The sequence below is a fragment of the Lepidochelys kempii genome, chromosome 4 (assembly GCF_965140285.1).
Source record: "Lepidochelys kempii isolate rLepKem1 chromosome 4, rLepKem1.hap1, whole genome shotgun sequence".
NCBI lineage: Eukaryota > Metazoa > Chordata > Testudines > Cheloniidae > Lepidochelys > Lepidochelys kempii.
Genome location: NC_136383.1, coordinates 88357860 through 88376600, shown reverse-complemented (window position 1 = coordinate 88376600; position 18741 = coordinate 88357860). Strand labels below are relative to the sequence as shown.

Genomic DNA, 18741 nt, shown 5'->3' with positions numbered 1-18741 from the left:
AGTTCCCAGAAGTCACCTACTACAAGACAGGCCTTACAAAGAAAATAACAGAACGCCACTAGCCGTCACCTTCAGCCCTTCAACGCATTATTCGTCACCTTCAACGCATTATTAAGGAACTACAACCTATCCTGAAGGATGACCCAACACTCTCACAAATCTTGGGAGACAGGCCAGTCCTTGCCTACAGACAGCCCCCCAACCTGAAGCAAATACTCACCAACAACCACATACCACACAACAGAACCACTAACCCAGGAAGCTATCCTTGCAACAAAGCCCGTTGCCAACTGTGCCCACATATCTATTCAGGGGACACTATCACAGGGCCTAATAACATCAGCCACACTATCAGAGGCTCGTTCACCTGCACATCCACCAATGTGATATATGCCATCATGTGCCAGCAATGCCCCTCTGCCATTTACATTGGTCAAACTGGACAGTCTCTACGTAAAAGAATAAATGGACACAAATCAGATGTCAAGAATTATAACATTCATAAACCAGTCGGAGAACACTTCAATCTCTCTGGTCACACAATCACAGACATGAAGGTCGCTATCTTCCAACAAAAAAACTTCAAATCCAGACTCCAGCGAGAAACTGCTGAATTGGCATTCATTTGCAAATTGGATACTATTAATTTAGGCTTAAATAGAGACTGGGAGTGGCTAAGTCATTATGCAAGGTAGCCTATTTCCCCTTGTTTTTTCCTACACCCCCCCCCCCCCGACGTTCTGGTTAAACTTGGAGAGTGGTCAGTTTGGATGAGCTATTGCCAGCAGGAGAGTGAGTTTGTGTGTGTGTGTGTGTGTTCCCGGGGGCGGAGGGGGGGTGAGAAAGCCTGGATTTGTGCTGGAAATGGCCCACTTTGATTATCATGCACATTGTAGGGAGAGTGGTCACTTTGGATAAGCTATTACCAGCAGGAGAGCGAGTTTGTGTGTGTGTTTTTTGGAGGGGGGTGAGACAACCAGGATTTGTGCAGGAAATGGCCCACCGTGATTATCATACACATTGTGAAGAGAGTGGTCACTTTGGATGGGCTATTACCAGCAGGAGAGTGAGGTTGTTTGTGGGAGGGCGGAGGGTGAGAAAACCTGGATTTGTGCTGGAAATGGCCCAACTTGATGATCACTTTAGATAAGCTATTACCAGCAGGACAGTGGGGTGGGAGGAGGTATTGTTTCATGGTCTCTGTGTGTATATAATGTCTTCTGCAGTTTCCACGGTATGCATCCGATGAAGTGAGCTGTAGCTCACGAAAGCTCATGCTCAAATAAATTGGTTAGTCTCTAAGGTGCCACAAGTACTCCTTTTCTTTTTGCGAATACAGACTAACGCGGCTGTTACTCTGAAACCTGTCAAGAAACATATTGATTGTTCTTGTGGGAGAAGATTACAGTGCAGTAACTGACCAGACCTACAGCTATATGACTAACACTGGCATCACTTTTTAAACCTAGTCTGGGAACAAGATAATAAACTGGACTAACTGAATGATCAGTATTAATGTTTGCCGGGGTGCAGTATTAAAAGAAGAAAAAATGAAACCATTAAAATACTTTATGAATGTAGGGACTGGTACAGATATTAAGGAATAGGTTGTGTTATAGAATATATCCTGTAGGATATTAAGAATTTAGGTCCAATTCAGTAAAACTCTTAAGCATTTGCTTGAAATTAAGTGCTTAAAATTAAGCACATTAACCCTATCACTACTGAACAATGCACTTAAGTATGTTGCTAAAATTAAGCAGGCGCTTATGGGAATTGCTGAATCAGGGCCCCTGGGATTAACAAATAATTTGTCTTGTAAATAAAATTATTTTGACATTGTGATGTGTACTAATTTTTCCCCTCCCTTATTCTGTTGGTGATACCCTATGAGGTAAGATCACAGGAAAAGCAATATGAAATATGCTATGTTCTTTCCATCATTCCCAAAAGTTTGTCCCATACAGGAGATAATTCAGAAAAATGTCACAGCAACGGCAACTATAGGCTTGCACAATTATGTCATTGTTGGAAATAGACCTTTCTCCTCTCTCCAAGAATGCTATGTCTGGGAATGAGAACATTCAAAGTAGTGAATAGTTGTAATACCAGGTTGGAGTGAGCATGGTAAAATCCCTGGTTGCTCCAATCCAAACCTAGCTATATCCTAAGCCCATTGATTTGAAATCAATAGAATGACTCCCATTGACTTCAATGAGCTTTGAAACTGACTCTGTGGGCTCAATCCTGTGAGGTGCTGAGCACTCTAGTCCCAATCCAGCAAAAAACTTAAACATCAAAGGGGCCAATACATGCTTAAGATTAAGCATATGCTTAAGCGCTTTGCTGAATTGGAACAGAGTGCTCAGCCCCTGAAGAACTTACTTAGCCATAAATTAATCAAAATCTTTTTCAGGTATGTATACATCACATATAGGGTTTGGTAGTAAACTATGCTTATTGCAGGTACAGCGTTCACACGGTGGGATTTAAAAGATGCCTTGTAATGATTCCCTGTACTGGCTTGTGCACCATTGCCTATGAATAGTTGTTAAAAGATCTGTTAAAAATTCGGGCTCAAAGTACGACAAACATTAGTCATAAATTGAAATACAGATGCTTACAGGATGATGGTAATAAAGTTAAATATTTGAATTTAACTTGCAATGTGCATAATGGGTCAAGATATTATGCTTATATGTGATTAATCCAGTGATTAAGGTATGACTTGCGTGAGAATATCCACATGAATAAAGTTAGGTATAGTCTTAAATCTTTGCAGGATTGGGCCCCATAGGGTTTGACTGGCACTTACTAAGGTCCTGTATTATAGGTGCCTAGTTTCAATATTGATAACAAAATTATCTTCTCAGTATAGAACCGAATTAGATCCCAATCCCACAAAGACTTTTGCACATGTTTAACCTTACATACTTTGTGAGTAGCCCCATTGAAGCCACTGATAGTGCGTAAAATTAAGTACATGCAAAAGTCTTTGCAGGATCAGGGTCTTCAATAGGATTACTACTTTTTGATAATACTTTAGTTATTCTATCAAATTTAATGATCATTTCTTGATAAATTTGCACATGCCAAGTTAAATAAAGATGTTGATCTTTCTTACCATCATATAGGCATCTTTAATTCTACTTTTATTTCTTTTAAAGGTTTTCTTAACCAAAATGTAAATTTCTTATAAATTTTTAACAGAGAATTGAAGTAAATTTATAAGAAAGTTTTGTATGGTTCATTTATTTTAATTTTATGTTGCAAACGTATTCTCACTTTCTCATTTAATGTTAAAAAAACAGATTCAAGAGAAAAATGCAATATTTTAATGCCTTTTGTTTCCTGCCACCTCTCTTCGTCTCAGCATCTTTTTCACCTAGTCCTAAAAAAAAAACAAAAAAAAAACCTCACAATCATGACTTTTAAATTCCCTTGTTTTCATAGATTCTGTGGGTGAATAATTTGTGAATTAGAGATTTTTCAGAATAATTGTTTTAAATTGCACAGAGTAGAAAACTAGCTATCGCTATTTTTGTGCAGAGAAATATTTTAAAATACAGAAAGGTACATCTACAAAAGGTAGGTGACAGCTCCACTTGCAGAAGAGAAAATTATAATATGCAGGGATAGAATTAGGATTTTTACTTTCACTATTTCCACAGTTCCACACTTTTGACTTAGATTTGCTAAATTAGTATTTAAAATTAGTAATTTATAAAATTCTACTTATTTTTTTATCAGTTTGTCTGCAACTATGTGGTAGCTATAAGGAAAAGAAGTTCCAATTTGGAACGTCTCAATATGCTTTTCAGCACTGTATGTTGCTTTCTGACTAGAGTGACCAGACAGCAAGTGTGAAAAATTAGGACGGCGGTGGGGGGTAATAAGTGCCCATATAAGACAAAGCCCCAAATATTGAGACTGTCTCTATAAAATCGGGACATCGGTCATCCTATTTCTGATACACTTGTCATTTCAGACCATGCTTACCTTCTATTAGATTTGCATGCAATGCCTCATTACCTTTCTGTTCCAGATCACCAAAGGCTCTTCTATCCCTGAGCGAATAACATAGTACCGCAACTGTCTATTAAATCAATCAAGGAAGATGTTAAAGGAACCTGTATTTTAAGCAACTTGTTCATTTGTTTTAGGAAAGTATCCGTCTTCTTAATTAACTTTGCCACTATATTTAATTAACTAGGGTTTAATGACAGTTGGTAAGCGATACATTAATTAACTTAGGAAATGATTCATTTTCTCTGCCTTTTTATAATATTCTTGTAATAAAATCAAGTGTGGCATGAGTAATCCAGTTAAAGGCACACTGTCATTTCATGCTATGTAATATTACAATCTGAACACCATGATAAAAACAGTATATTAAATCAGAAATGAGTGAATTATGCTATATAATCACGAGTAAGGTATAGGAAAAGAAGAATATTTTCTTTTCACAAATTCCATACTTGCTCAGTTCTGCACAGCAGACATCTTACTGTTAAAGTATTTTTGCATACTCAGTGTTCTCAAAATGCATGCTTACTACCTTACAATATGTTTAAGATATTATTTGATTATGATTATTGGTTAGTAATTATTCACAGCCTGCCTTTCATTTATGTGCACACCGTTGGTGCTATCCAAATAAACAAAAAAGAAACAAGCACACTATTAATGGGACCAGACCAGCCCTGCTCCCATTATCTTCAGTTCTACCAGCTTAGGCACAAAGGCCCAGATTCATAAAAGTACTTAGGAGCCTAACTCCTCACTAGAGGTGTTTACGTCCAAAATGTAGGCACCAGTCAGACCCTCAAAACCCCTTCCTGGCTGCTACCTAGTCCTGTAGGTACCTAAAATTCCCTAGCACCTAAATTCTCTCTATTAAAATTTCTGCCACTCAGCATGTGCACAATGCCTATCTCATGCTTAAGGCCCAGCATGATCTTCAGACCAGGTAAAGATAGCTGGGGCAATGCTTATCTCGCCTGTGGGGTCCAATCCCGTGGGTTTGCTGAGAGCACGCCTATGGGATCAGGCACCACCCAAAAATCCAGCTGGATGAAGCGATGTCTCCCTCATCATTTTTAGCTCACTGCTTAGAGCACTTACCCAGGATATGGGAGACCCAAGTTCAGTTTCCCCCTCTGCCTGATAGAGAGGATTTGAACAGGGATTTCCCACCTCTGAGAAGGGTGCCCCAAACAGTTGTCTTTGGGATATTCTGATGTAGTCTCTCTCCATCTCTCCTGTTGTCCCTGTTCCACTTTGGATAAGTACTTAAATAGTCATTGAAGCAGGGGGATTAAACCCTAGGTCTCTCCCTCTCAGGTGAGTGCCTGAACCTCCAGGATATAGAATCATTTTCATTCTCTCTCTCAATGACTATGTAAGTGGGGCAAGTAGAAAAGTTCTGTCAGCAGGTATCTATATTCAAGGGCTTTCACGATCCTCTTTACTGGCTGTTGCATCTTGAACTCAAGGGATAAACTATAACAGAAGATCCCCTTCACTGGTACATGAAGAGTTTAAAAACTTCTGCAAATCTGCACCATAGGAAGGGGATGATGCCACCCTCCTAAGAAATGACCCAGAAAAGGAAGATTCTAAACTAAGAGGTAGAAATGGTTGTCCTACTTGAGGTCTTTGTCTTCTGGGCATCTGGGTAAGAGGTGTTCTCTGAGCAGCTGAATACAGAGATCCTAAAATCAAATCAAATATGACTTTTGTAACAGCGATTTGAGATATTAACATAACAGATATTATAATAAATCCTTGAAACTACATCATTATAAAAGTCAGGGTGACTTAATTTGCTTTTGTTTTGTTAATTTAATTCCCAATCTAGAGAGAGAATTTGACAACTCACACTGTAATTTGTAGGACTTAATTTGATGTTGTTTGCTGGCCTCAATATAATTTTGTTTTAATGAAAAATGGAGATTTTTAAACAAATAAAAACAAGAAGAAAATAAAAGTAAGTCAAGTCACTTACATTAGTGTTACCATGGAAATGATAGCAGTAAGCTTTGACATCACTTTCTTTCCTTCCATGAGGGGATTTGCTAATTTAAGACAGCATATGCAAAGGATGCCCTCACTTCCAGTTACATGATCCTAGGGGATCTAGCTTGTTCATTAAGAACTTGGAGTTTTAATTAACATTTTAAGTATGGCCACCAGTTTTCACTTTAGAATTCTATAGTCCCTCCCAGCTCCATTGCACCACTAAGGTAACAACGAACTCTTTTCCTAGATTTAAAAGATGCTTCTTAGTGGATAGCCCACAAATGCTTGATACTGTGACACTGCACGTATTTCCCCTCCCAACTCCCTGTGGGTGCTTCAAATCCAACAACCAAGATGTATGTGTAACTACTAAACATGAGCTCCCCAAATGTTACCACAACAGACAGTGTGGAATAGAACAATATATTCCGAATGTTTAGACTTTTTCCAGACTACATTGTGTGTTATTGTAATTGCCATGTGTGGAATTTTCAAAAGCACCTACGTGTCTTAGAAACAAAAGTCAGTAAGACTTGTAGTCCTAAACAGCTTAGGCTCATCTGAAAATCCCACCACTTATTCATAGCATTTACATAGAGAAAGAGATTACAATATTCAGAAATGCTGGTTATCTATCCTCCAAATAAGGGTTAAAGTATTTTAAACTGTTACCTACCATGACAAAGACACTTACTTTCCCAAAGTCTTCTAGTCAAATCCTTCTTTTCTTTTAAGGACAATATTGTGTTAAAATTATTACAAAGAGAAGAAAAATTCTGCATTTCATTGGAGTGTGCATATATTCTCTCTTGATCCAGTTGTGTCACTATCAGACATCGACCCTGGAAATGTATGGAGATTATAATTAGATGGAAATAATATTCAGAGATGTTTTTGTTATTCTACATTGCCTAAAATGTTACCATTACTCTTTTCTGTGTCTGACCTACAATTTTATTTTGACAATGTGCAAAATAAAATGTGTAGATTAAACCATCATACTGATACTAGTTGACTTATTTAATATGATGTTCTGTGATAGAAGCTTTTGTAGAAGCAAATTCATCTTCCAAGAATAAAGGGATACATTTTCAAAATATTGCACAAGGTTTGTCTGTATGTTTCTCACTTAAGTTTAAATGTTACAGTAATAGTGGGGGTTGTTATGCAATATCTATCTGAACAATTGCAAAATTTACTTCCCCTGAATTACTCAGGTAGCCTGTCTGATTTCTTCACAAGTGAGTTTTGCTTGCAAGGAATATAAGTTTCATCAGACTTGCTAAAGTAACTCCAAACAAGAATGTGTTCTAAAAAAGTTCACACTGTAAAGGTAATTAAAATGCATTGTCTGTTCTACTAAGCACTAAAACTTATTTTTGACTGTTCAAATTAAACATAAGGCAGCTTTTCCAAAATAACTTTCAGCTGTCTGAAACTGTGCTAATAAAGGCCCCAATTCAGAAGAGCATTTAAACATAGTAATAAGTCAGCTATGGGATAACCATGAATGTATACCTGTGCCCCTAGACACACAACCTATTCAAATACTGATCCCCAGTAAAAAATGTTCACATCGGTGAAATACAGCACTTTGGAAAAAAAATTCACTGGATGCAAAGGGTAAATGTGTAAATCACATTACTGTTAATACCAGCTGCATTTGCAAATCTCCATAATTTGATATAAGAACGCATCTCCTTAATATTTCCTAGCAAAGTAATTTAATTATATAACTATTGGGGCAAGAACAACAGTCCATACAAGTTTTATTTTTAAAAAGGTTTTTGCCAGCATTTAAAACACAATTACTTTTGCCATTATTTATAAAAACATCAGTCCTAAAATTAGTTTCTCTTAATTTTGGTTACATAGTTCTTGCAGTTTATATCAGGCTTTCTAAACCATCTGTGGGTCCCACCTTGCTTCCCCAAACCCAGGGGGAAAATTTAACTGCTTTCCAAGTCAGGAAAATTATTTATATACATATATATTCCATGGTGTATATCAAAGCACACCAATAAATTTTAAATAAAAAGTCTTGATGTACAAGTTCTTACTTTCCACTAGGAATACACATGACATGACATTATAAAATTGGATATGAATTCCCCAGCCATAATTAGGATCAGATTTATAGTTTTCACATAACTCAAAGCTCTGTTTCAAGTCCTGATCAGCTTTTGTATGGGTTTCCTCTCTAAACTTCCAGTTAAGCAATGAACCATGGAAAAGGTGATGCAATTAGCATACTAAGGATTAATTAGGCAGCAGTCAGGCAGCAGCATGAAAAACAGTTTGCAGCACGAAAAACAGTTTGCAGCACATGAGCGTTTTTTAGACTGCATTAATACTGCCTCATTTATGAATGAATCAAAATATGTAGAAAAACAAGCCTTTAGAGGGAAAAAACACAGAGCCAGATTGCAATCCTTGATGCTCTGCACACAGGAGACCCTCCCTGCAAGGACTTCTCCTTGCCTAGCTGATAGGGGCAGGAATGCGGTTTCCGTGATACCATTCCCACCCATTTGTCCCATGCAGATTCCCCTTCACTGGACTCTGCGGTCTTCAGAGAGGAAGAGATGGGTGGTCGGTAGGGATGCAACCTGCCCAAAATTTAGAAGGCTATTTTAGCCTTTCCACTGAGTTCCTTCTGCACTATGGAGGCCTCCTTTAAAGAGAGTTCCAGTGGCAGAAGCTGTCAGACAGAAGGAAGGAAAAAAACACAGTGCGCTGGAGGGTGTTCACAGGGTCTCCACATGGGCAGAGCAGAGAAGGATTATGGCTTTGAGGGGTCCTGGGCCTGAGCAAGTGGGGGACCCTCTCCACCCCTTCTGCTTGCATTTCCCCTCTCCACGCTCCTGCCAGGGAAATGGGGTCAGGGTACAGGGGCTTGCCCCTCTCTGCCTGGTGCTCCTGCCGGGGACCCCATAGGAATGCTGGGCGGGCGGGCAGAGTGGGTTGGGGCACAGGGGTGCCCATTTTTATAGGGGCCCCCAATTGCCCAGGGCTTCTGGGGGCACAAACACCGTCGGCCCAGTAGCTAATCCGCCACTGGGGCAGACTGTCCTCCAGTGGATCTTGGGGAATGCACATACTATATTCTGGGGCATGTGGGGTCGGGGAGTTAACCTCTTTACCCCAGTGCAACAGTGTGAGGGAAACTCCACAATACGAACTTCACATACTATTCTGGCCTCCTTCCTCTCCACCACTGGTGTGTTTCCCCACAAGATGGGCAATTTGGCCTTTAATTCTTAAAGGTTTATTGTTCATTTATAAACTAAATAATACTTAGAATGTGTATGGTGCTTTGTATTTTCAAAGCACTGTACAGACATTAGCTAATCCTCACAACACCCTTGTAAGACAGCTAAGTATTATTATCCCCATTGTGCTAAAGCTGAGACAGAAAGGCTAAGTGACATGCACAAAGCCATGAAGTGAGTCAGTGACAGAGTCTGGAGCTAAACTCTGGACTTTTTGTCTCCCAAGCCTATGCTCATTCTGCCAGACCACACTGCCTTAGAATTCTGGGTTTGAAGAAAGGACTGATCTGCTAATAACATATATAGAAATACATATGTTAAATAGTGTTTCATAAACATGCAATCCTTTTAGGACAAGCCATTATAAACTGTACTCTGTGAAACCATATCCAAGATTTGAAATCTGAGAATATCATTTTCATGGTCTAGATATTTTTACAAGACTTTAACTGCTTGATTCATACGTGAATATTCTGGGCCAAGTTTTCAGCTTCTGTTTTGTGAGGCACAAAACCAATACAGGCTAAAAATGTAGCCCAATATGACTTGAGGTAGATTTCTTCATAGTTATAATGACTGAAAAATCTCTCAGACATGTAATGGATTAATAACATCTTTCAAAACACTGTCATGGAAAAACAGGATCCCCATGCTACCTCAGAATAGAATGAATTTACAGTATGTTCCTGATCCTGAGGTCCTTTCTCAAGCAAAGCTTCCCATTGTAGTCAAAGAGCTGAAAGTGAAAGGAAAGTCATTGAGAAGCTATTGTCTGAATGAGGAATGCAGGGTCAGACCCACAATGTAAACTAAAAAATGCAAGTAGCTCCCTATAGGCTGTATTCAAAGATTACATCCCCGCATGAGGCTAGCACCAGTTTTCACATGCATCATGCTCACAAAGTTTTCTTATATTCAGTTTTATTCCTTACTCTGACCTCCAGTTATCTGAGCTTTTACACCAGGAATTATAGGATGTCATTTCTGCCATATGATGTGTCTTTAACATACTTACCGATTTTACAACTACTAAGAAGTAAGAGTTTAAACTTTCTGGAACAACAGTTGTTCCTGTCCTGAAGACAACAGAAAAACGGAATAGATGTCAGTGCGTTTACAAACTCCTTCCACAGATATTCTGAAACAAAAGGGTCAGTGATGCCAATATCCAAAACTTTCTTATAGCAATTCAGTACCATGTAAGTGGACAGTGCTGGAGCTCTGGAAACAAGCCAAAAGCTTCAGTGGCTTAACATAGAATGTTTACAAAAATACCTTAGTTTTTTTTTTTGTTTTTTTTTTGCGAAAAATACCTTAGTTTCCCTTGTGGTAAAACTTAATGCTCATGAGTAGAAAAATACTGCTGTTCCCCTTTTTGCAACAGTGTTAGAAGTTATGTGTTATATGTTCTAGTTATGTAGGAAACTGCAGTTTTTAGGAGCAGATTCTCCATTCACTTAGCTCAAGAGTAGCTCATATTCCTAGTTACACCAATGTAAATCCAGAGTATTACTATATCAATCTTATTATTAATGTTTATACTGATGAAGTATGAAGTCCACACAAATACAATCTAATGTCTACAAATATAGATCAAAACAAACACTTCTTGAGTTATTAAAATAGGGCTACATTTGCACCTGCCTATAAAATAGCCTAACTAATTTTACAGGAAAAGTATTATCTATTCTTATTAAATTTTGTTGCATTTCCCTAACAACCACCTGTAAAATCTCTGTAGGGAGCAGTGAACAAGAAAGTCTATTTTTTCTGCTGGCCATAAAGAGAATAATGTGAGTTTCCTGTAGAGAAAGGAAAAGAGATATTAGAATTGTTAATAAACTCCTGCTCTACTTCTGAAACCCTCAGATGAAATTCTACTTTCTCCTGAATTAGAAATAAATTACTGTATTTTATTGAGACCTCTAGGCACTAGTGTAATAAAACAGTAAGTAATAATACTGAAAACTGTACTTTGTTGAACAAAAAACATTTAAAAATCTGCACAATAGCTTCTTTCAGTGCATTCATTTACTCAGCCCATCCAGTTAAACATACCAATATGTATTTTGAGGTTTTTCTTTTAACAGGTGAGGAAGGGAGAAAGAGGTTATTTGTACTGTTTGATTTTTAATTACTAGGGAGGCAATCACACACTAGAGATATAATGAGGTCCATATAAGTACCTAGAGAGAAAGACATTGCCTGCAGGCACCACCCCCGCAGCTCCCATTGGTCACGGTTCCTGGCCAATGGGAGCTGCGAAGCCAGCACTCTGGGCAGAGGCAGCACACAGAGCTGCCTGGCCCCCCCTCTCAGCTCCCTGCGGAGGCGTGATGTCGCCGTTTCCAGGGAGCCCCCTAGGTAAGTTCTGCCCAGAGCCCGCCTCACCCTGTTCTGTGCCCCAACCCCACACTCTGCTGCTGGGAGTAAAGAGGAGGCGCGGAACCAGGTAGGAAGCCTGCCAGCCCCACCAAACCCCCTCACACCAGCAACAGCAGGGGTCCTGGGCCACACACTGCCTCCCACGCCCCCTCAGCACCAGCGGGAGTCCCGGGCCGCCCCCTTCCCGCTCCAGCAGAGATCCCGGGCCACGTGCCGCTACCTGCCCCCTCCCCAGCACCTGGGACACCTTCCCCCTCCACCCACAGCCCACCGGGCAGCCCTCCCTCCAAGTTTTAGTCATGGGTATTTTTAGTAAAAGTCATAGGTCACGGGTAGTGAATTTTTGTTTACAGCCTGTGACCTGTCCATGACTTTTACTAAAAATACCCATGACTAAAACGTAGTCTTACTAATGATTTCCAAAGACAGCAACAAAATATCAGGGCATATTTCAGTGGCTCATCAAAATGCAAAAGAGGGAGAGAGAGTTACAACTTTAGTATCATACTCACAAATCTACAATATACAAGGTTTGCTAGGAAGAAGTACTTTACAGCTGAATCACTAAGATCATGTGAGATACTTTTAAGGACTAGAGGCAGAGGCCTAAATTCTGATTTATACTAGTGCCTTTTTACACACAGCTTAAATTAGTACAGCCAGAGCGATAAAAGGGGCCTTACCGTAAATAAGAATCAGACCCAGAGTGTTTTCCCCACTATGGAAGTCACTCACTCAGCCCACAGGTACTCATCTTAAAATGTGCTGCACAAGGCAAATAATTTTCATCAAGCATTTGTTCAACTATGGATCAACTAGAAGGAACTTTCTTCCCATGATTCAGGCTGTATGTTTTGGGAAACTGAATTTAATTAGTTAGTTTTAAATATATCATATGGTCAGTAGCCAGACTGATTGGTGCACAGAATTAAATACATGAAACAAGGTAACCTTTAACGGGAACTTTTAAATTCTATCCCAAGGTATCTTTCACTGTATAAACAATATCTATTTTTTCAATTTTACCAATTTTATTATACTTAGCATTTATAAATGTGTCAGAACAAAATACTATCAGTTTTCCATGTGACTGATGGATTTGCAGCCAGGCTGCAGTGCCTGGAAATTATACGTTCATAGGATAAATTTAAAGAGATCTGCAGAGGAAGGATCAATGTTCTCATAAGGCGCCTGATTCAATTTTTTAAAATGTCCAGAAGCCATTAAAAATTTAATTTTTCAGGGCTTCTGTCCTGAGAAACCCAGACATATTTTTGTTTTAAATTAAATTGGACACCGGGAAAGGAAGAAAATCTCCCTAAAAAAACTAGGCTATTATGGAATAATGATAGAAATTATCTGATAAATGATTTATGAATTCTAACATCATTATACATCTGCTGCTTAACTAAATAAAATTGCATTATAATGCATAGAGATGACAGTTCAATCTGATAATCATCCTGGTGTCATTCTTCATAAATGATTTCATACTCAACACATGTTCTACAATATGTTCAACAAGCATGTTCTACAATAAAGGAACACAATGGCACCCAATACATTAAACAGACTGTGGCAGGGCAGAAGTAAACTCTGTGAACACCCTGCTAAAAAGGGCTGGCCACACCCTGCTTCCTGGCAGGGTGGCCAGGTACCGGGGGCCCAGGCACTCAGCAGGGTGCCCAGCTGCAGGCCCTAAAGAGGGCTGGCTCAGAGGAATAGGCTGAGCCAAGTGGAGACAGCTGTATATAAGCCCTGAGAAAAGTTCAGTCAGGACTAGCCTGGTAGGGGACAGGAGGGCTGCATTTCTGCCTCTGTACCAACTGAAGGAAGGCTCAAAGGCCAGCAGACCCTGAGAAGGGTGTGTAGGGGGATAGCAGTTGGAGGAATTAGGAGCACTGTGAGGGAGGGGAAGTCTGAGCAGACCCTGTGACATAGACATATCCCTGAATTTCCTCAAGGGCTCACTGATAATAGTAACTGTCATTATTTGTATTAACCCAGTACTTAGGAGCCCCAGTTATTCACCTGGACCCCATTTTGCTAGGCATTGTACGAACACAGAACAAAAAGACAGCGCCTGCCCCTGAAGAACTTAACTTGTAAGTATAAGACAAGACAAGGGACAACCGATCGATACAGATAGATAGTGTGCATATGTATTGAAATACTGTAGGATGAGCATAAAAAGTTCAGTGATGTTTAAAAAGAATCTCCACCCCACACAGCATGAGGCAATCTTCAAAAGGGGAACAAGACCATACAATGGAGAGTTTATAATACTCTTTGGTGACACTTGTTAATACTGATGCTTTGATTAGACAGAGTTTTCAAGGAGGGGTTAAGAAATGGTGCTTACTTGTTTTATTTCAGATTATATTTGTTGTATTGCTGTTAGACTAATAATTTAGGCTCAGATTGTGACTAGCCTTTATACGTGAGGGGGATGGGAAAGAAGCCTGTAAGAAGCCTTTTTACACCCCTGACACGACGACATCTCACAATTTCATTCCCTGCATGGTCCACAAGGGGGTGAGAAGGCCTTTGGGGATAAACACTGCACACATTGGTGGGAGTTTGCAGCTCTTTGTACTCAGGACTGAGCCCTGAGATAGAAACAGCACAAAGAAACAGCAAAATATCTATAAAAATGAACAGAAAAATAGGCAGGGATTTAAAATAGTAGATAGGAAAATCAAATAAGAAGCGACACACACTGTAGCAATCAGAAAGCACGGATCAAACTAAAAAGACCAAAAAAAATATGGACAGACTAGGCTAGACAGAATAAAAGGAAAATCGGAAAATGAAAAACAGAACTCTTTTCTTTGGAAGAAGTTTTGGTGACATTAATGTGACACACTGAAAATAACTTGAGATCTTTCACTATATGTAAAAAATCTGGAAACTGTGCAGATTATTATAAAATATTCAATATATTTTAAAAAACTCTCTGGTATGAAATTTGTCACCTCCCACCCCAAAATATAATTAATATGAAAATATCAGTGGGTTCATATACTTTTGGAAATCTACAATTGATATGATAAAAATATATGTAATAAATCAATATTTTTGTGAAGAGGCCAAATGATAATGAATCATGTGCTTTTGGGGCAGACTCGAAGCCCAACTTGAAATCAGTAGAAAACCTCCCATAGACTTCAATAAGCATGTCACAGTGATTGTTACCATGCAGACTTTAGGAGGATTTATGGTATGCTCAAGTAATCAGTTTCTTTTCCAGTAAACTGTGATGGTTGCCCTTGATTGGAGATTAGAATATGGCTATTATTGTGCTTGTACATGATAAATGAAAGATTTTAAGTATTCCTTGATGTGACATATAAAGGCTTTGTGGCATTTGAAGTGAAAAATAGGCTTCTTTAAATTTACTAAATATGAATTTCCATGGATAGATTGAACCATCCAAACAAGGTTTAAAAGTAAATTAAACATTTCAAAAGTTGTTAAAGCTGCACTTATATGATAAGCATATTTTTCAATGCATTTACATATCAGATATGGCAAATATTATGTTTATCAAGTAAAAAACTGTAAAAGATTATTACTTAATAGTGGAAGGACTGTAAAGACCTTAACAGAAGCTTGTATATGAACCTAAATTAACAAGCAAATTTAGAGAAATAAACACTGAAATAAATATAAGATAACACTTTTTTTGTGAAATGCATTAGACTCTTGTTTCTGTGACCATTTACCATGTTCTTTTGAACAGTCATTTACAGATAAAGCTCATTTTTTGTTTTAAAAATAAATATGTAAAACAAACACTGTCTCTTCTCATATAACTCCATCAAATAGGTTCGTTTAAAAAAAGTCGGGGGGAAAAACTGCACAAAATTTCACATGCACACACAAACTATGAGGAAAGGTTCCACAAATGCAGATTAAAGACTCAAATTCTATCATTATCTCACTCTGTTATGAGTAAGTATTCTTGCTGAGGACATGGTTAATTCACAGGCAATCCAAAAGACTACTAAAAGAAACACCTATGGTGTGAGTAATGCTGATACCCAGTGGTATACAATGAAAAATGTGTAGGATAACAAAAGAAGAGGAAGTAAGTGATGGTTTGTCAAGAGAAAGGAAGAGGGGATCTGAAAAAAGAGAGTGAAAAACACAGCTAACAATTTGACTATAACATGTTTTGTTGAGTAATTATACAAATGTTTTCCCGTTATGATTGATTGTCCCAACAGAACCACATATGAGAGAGGCAACAATGGATCAAATGGAGTCCCTGAAGACAAGATTTACACCAACAGTAAATTTAGCTCAGTCAGATTAATTCAGAATGAGATTTCAGCTTTAACTCTGCACTTAAAGTATATGAAAAAAATCCATTTTACAGAAATTCAAGGATCAGGTGGAGAGAGTATGGATATTTACCTGAATACGGACATTGTCTCAGGACATAAATGGGATAAAATGCTCAATTATTGTGAACTTTTTCACCTGTGATCCACAAGTGCTTGTCAAATTTGGAGCCAAGGAGGAATAACCCCCCAGACCTCTGAAGAACTGAGCAGAGACTATTCCTTAGGTGCTCAGATAAGATGATGGATGGCTATATAAAACACTTAAGGGTATATCTTCATTGCAGAGTTAGCCTGGGCTCTAGCCTAGGTGTCACCCCAACCTCCTTTCCATACACTTCTAACCCAAGCTTGAGAGTGCTTTAACCCTGAGCTACAGGCATGGCTGAGGGTATAGGCTTGAGCTCAGGTTTCACTCCAGCTCTGGCTGGCAACCTATCTACAATGCCATGTAAATGCAAGCTAATCAAGCCTGGGTTCTGTTAGTCTTCCAGTCCTATTCCACAATTCCACCTGGGCTGTACATTCTTGTCTATGTCCTTTCTTCTGCACTGAACTTACTTTTACTGGATCAGCATTTTAACCCCATGTTTGCCAGCTCATTTTCTGAAGCGTTTCCATAGCATTTGAACAGATGCCATCCAAGAAATCCTCCTTTCTGTGCTGCCCATTAGCCAGAGGCTGATACCAGCCTTCTGGTAAAGCTGTGGTGTGATATCAGTAAAACTCAAATTGGGGAAGTGTCCCCAAAATCATAATTTTATATTCAGTTGACAGGAAAGAAAGAGGCAGAGAAGCCAGTCAGGTACATTACAAATCGCTTTACAGTTTCCAGTCTGCATTCCCTAATGGTGTTCTCATTGAAAGTTATTGCTGCCAAACACTGTTCGCTTTCGCCTTCAGAACTGTCTGTGCTAATAAATAGTAAGTCCAGTTGGAAGTTATTTACATAAAGTATTGTTCTAATGTCATTACCATGGACAGCAGTTCCCGCTTTGGGCAGGGGGAGGGGGACGAGAGCCTCTTTTGAATGAATTCATAGAGCAGTCCAGTTTTATGCACCACTAAGAACCACGGGATATCCCACCAGAAATCCATTCAAGCACACAGGCCAGTACAGCACCACTGTGGACTCTTTTCATGCTTTGTGTGTATATAAAAAGATCTTCTACACTTTCCACAGTATGCATCCGATGAAGTGAGCTGTAGCTCACGAAAGCTTATGCGCAAATAAATTGGTAAGTCTCTAAGGTGCCACAAGTACTCCTTTTCTTTTTGCGAATACAGACTAACACGGCTGTTACTCTGAAAACTGTGGACTCTGTAATACAGGTCTGGCACAGGTAGCACTTTGCAATGGGGATGCTCCTCCCCTGCTGGGCTAGTCCTAGCTAACTTTGCAGAGAAGACATACACCCATTTGAGTCTATCTCAGGGTATTTTACATGATTGGATTCTTATTAATAAGGGGAGGGAGGTGGCAGGCAGCGGGGGTCCTCATTGTCTTTGTTTCTCCAAGGAAACCTCTTTAAGAGTGAGTAGTATGAGTCCCTCTACGAGACAACAAGAAGGAAAAAATACAGTCAATCACTATCATTTAAAGATCCAATCAATCCACTTCTTTCTTAGTAGTAATACAGTCAAGTATTAATATAATCTCAAGTCCATTTAATACAAATTATTTTTCCATGTAGCAAATAATTTAGCAGATGCATCTACTTCAGATCTGTCTATCACAATGAATTCCCTGGGTATCCATCACAATAATACCTGAGCACCAATTTATGTTAAATGATTGATGATCAATTGACATTAAGTGATTTTATGTTTAATGTCAATAAAAAAATCATTAATTCCCTGATCTAAACAGAACTTCATGTCAATAATTTTACATGATGCCAGAAATATGCGAAAGATGATCTGCCAGTAGGAGGATTTTATTTTTTCCTTTATGACAGATTTCAGAGTAGCAGCCGTGTTAGTCTGTATCTGCAAAAAGAAAAGGAGTACTTGTGGTACCTTAGAGACTAACAAATTTATTTGAGCATAAGCTTTCGTGGGCTACAGCCACTTCATCGGGTGCATAGAATGGAACATCTTGATTATCACTACAAAAGTTTTTTTCTCCTCATCTTAATTAATAGCTCATCTTAATTAATTAGCCTTTTACTCCACCTTTTCATATTCTCTGTATGTATGTACATCTATATCTATATCTTCCTACTATATGTTTCATTCTAAGCATCCGATGAAGTGGGCTGTAGCCCATGGAAGCTTATGCTCAAATAAATTTGTTAGTCTCTAAGGTACCACAAGTACTCCTATTCTATTTTTTCCTTTGTCTCCCAGGGGGGAATAAAATTGGAAAATTCCACTTAATGGAAAATATACTGTTGGCAAACTGTTATGGATAATAAGGTCTGATTGTGCAACCATGGGAGCTGAGAACAAGCCAAAGCATAGAGTTTGGGAAAATTCAATGACAGACCCACAAAAATATGCATCGTTGAGGTCTATGGAGTAAAGGAAATCCTCCAGGAACCAGAAAAGCAGAATGGAATGGAATGGAGGATTTCCAGCTGGAAATAAATCCTGCAAATTCAATTTCTGAAGTGGTTTAAATCCAGCATGAGTCAAAATCTTTCCAACTTGTTTGGGACCAAAACAGGCTAGGACCAACAAATCTCCAGCCTTGCTCCTCCAAAGAGATTATCACA

At 38.8% G+C, this 18741-nt stretch overlaps 1 protein-coding gene across 1 annotated transcript in view; it reads right to left on the bottom strand.

Annotated features, from left to right (window-relative positions):
* Nucleotides 1-3299: 3299 nt before the first annotated feature.
* The window catches only part of LOC144930530 (uncharacterized), a 121614-nt gene continuing 106172 nt past the window's right edge, over nucleotides 3300-18741 (bottom strand). Inside the window, exons 5-9 of the mRNA XM_078852663.1 lie at nucleotides 10309-10369; nucleotides 6716-6863; nucleotides 5650-5714; nucleotides 4033-4096; nucleotides 3300-3391 (exon numbers count right to left, since the gene is read on the bottom strand). Of these exons, the coding sequence (XP_078708789.1) occupies nucleotides 3300-3391; nucleotides 4033-4096; nucleotides 5650-5714; nucleotides 6716-6803 (309 nt within the window). The 5' untranslated portion in view covers nucleotides 6804-6863; nucleotides 10309-10369. The remainder of the gene's footprint in view (nucleotides 3392-4032; nucleotides 4097-5649; nucleotides 5715-6715; nucleotides 6864-10308; nucleotides 10370-18741) is intronic.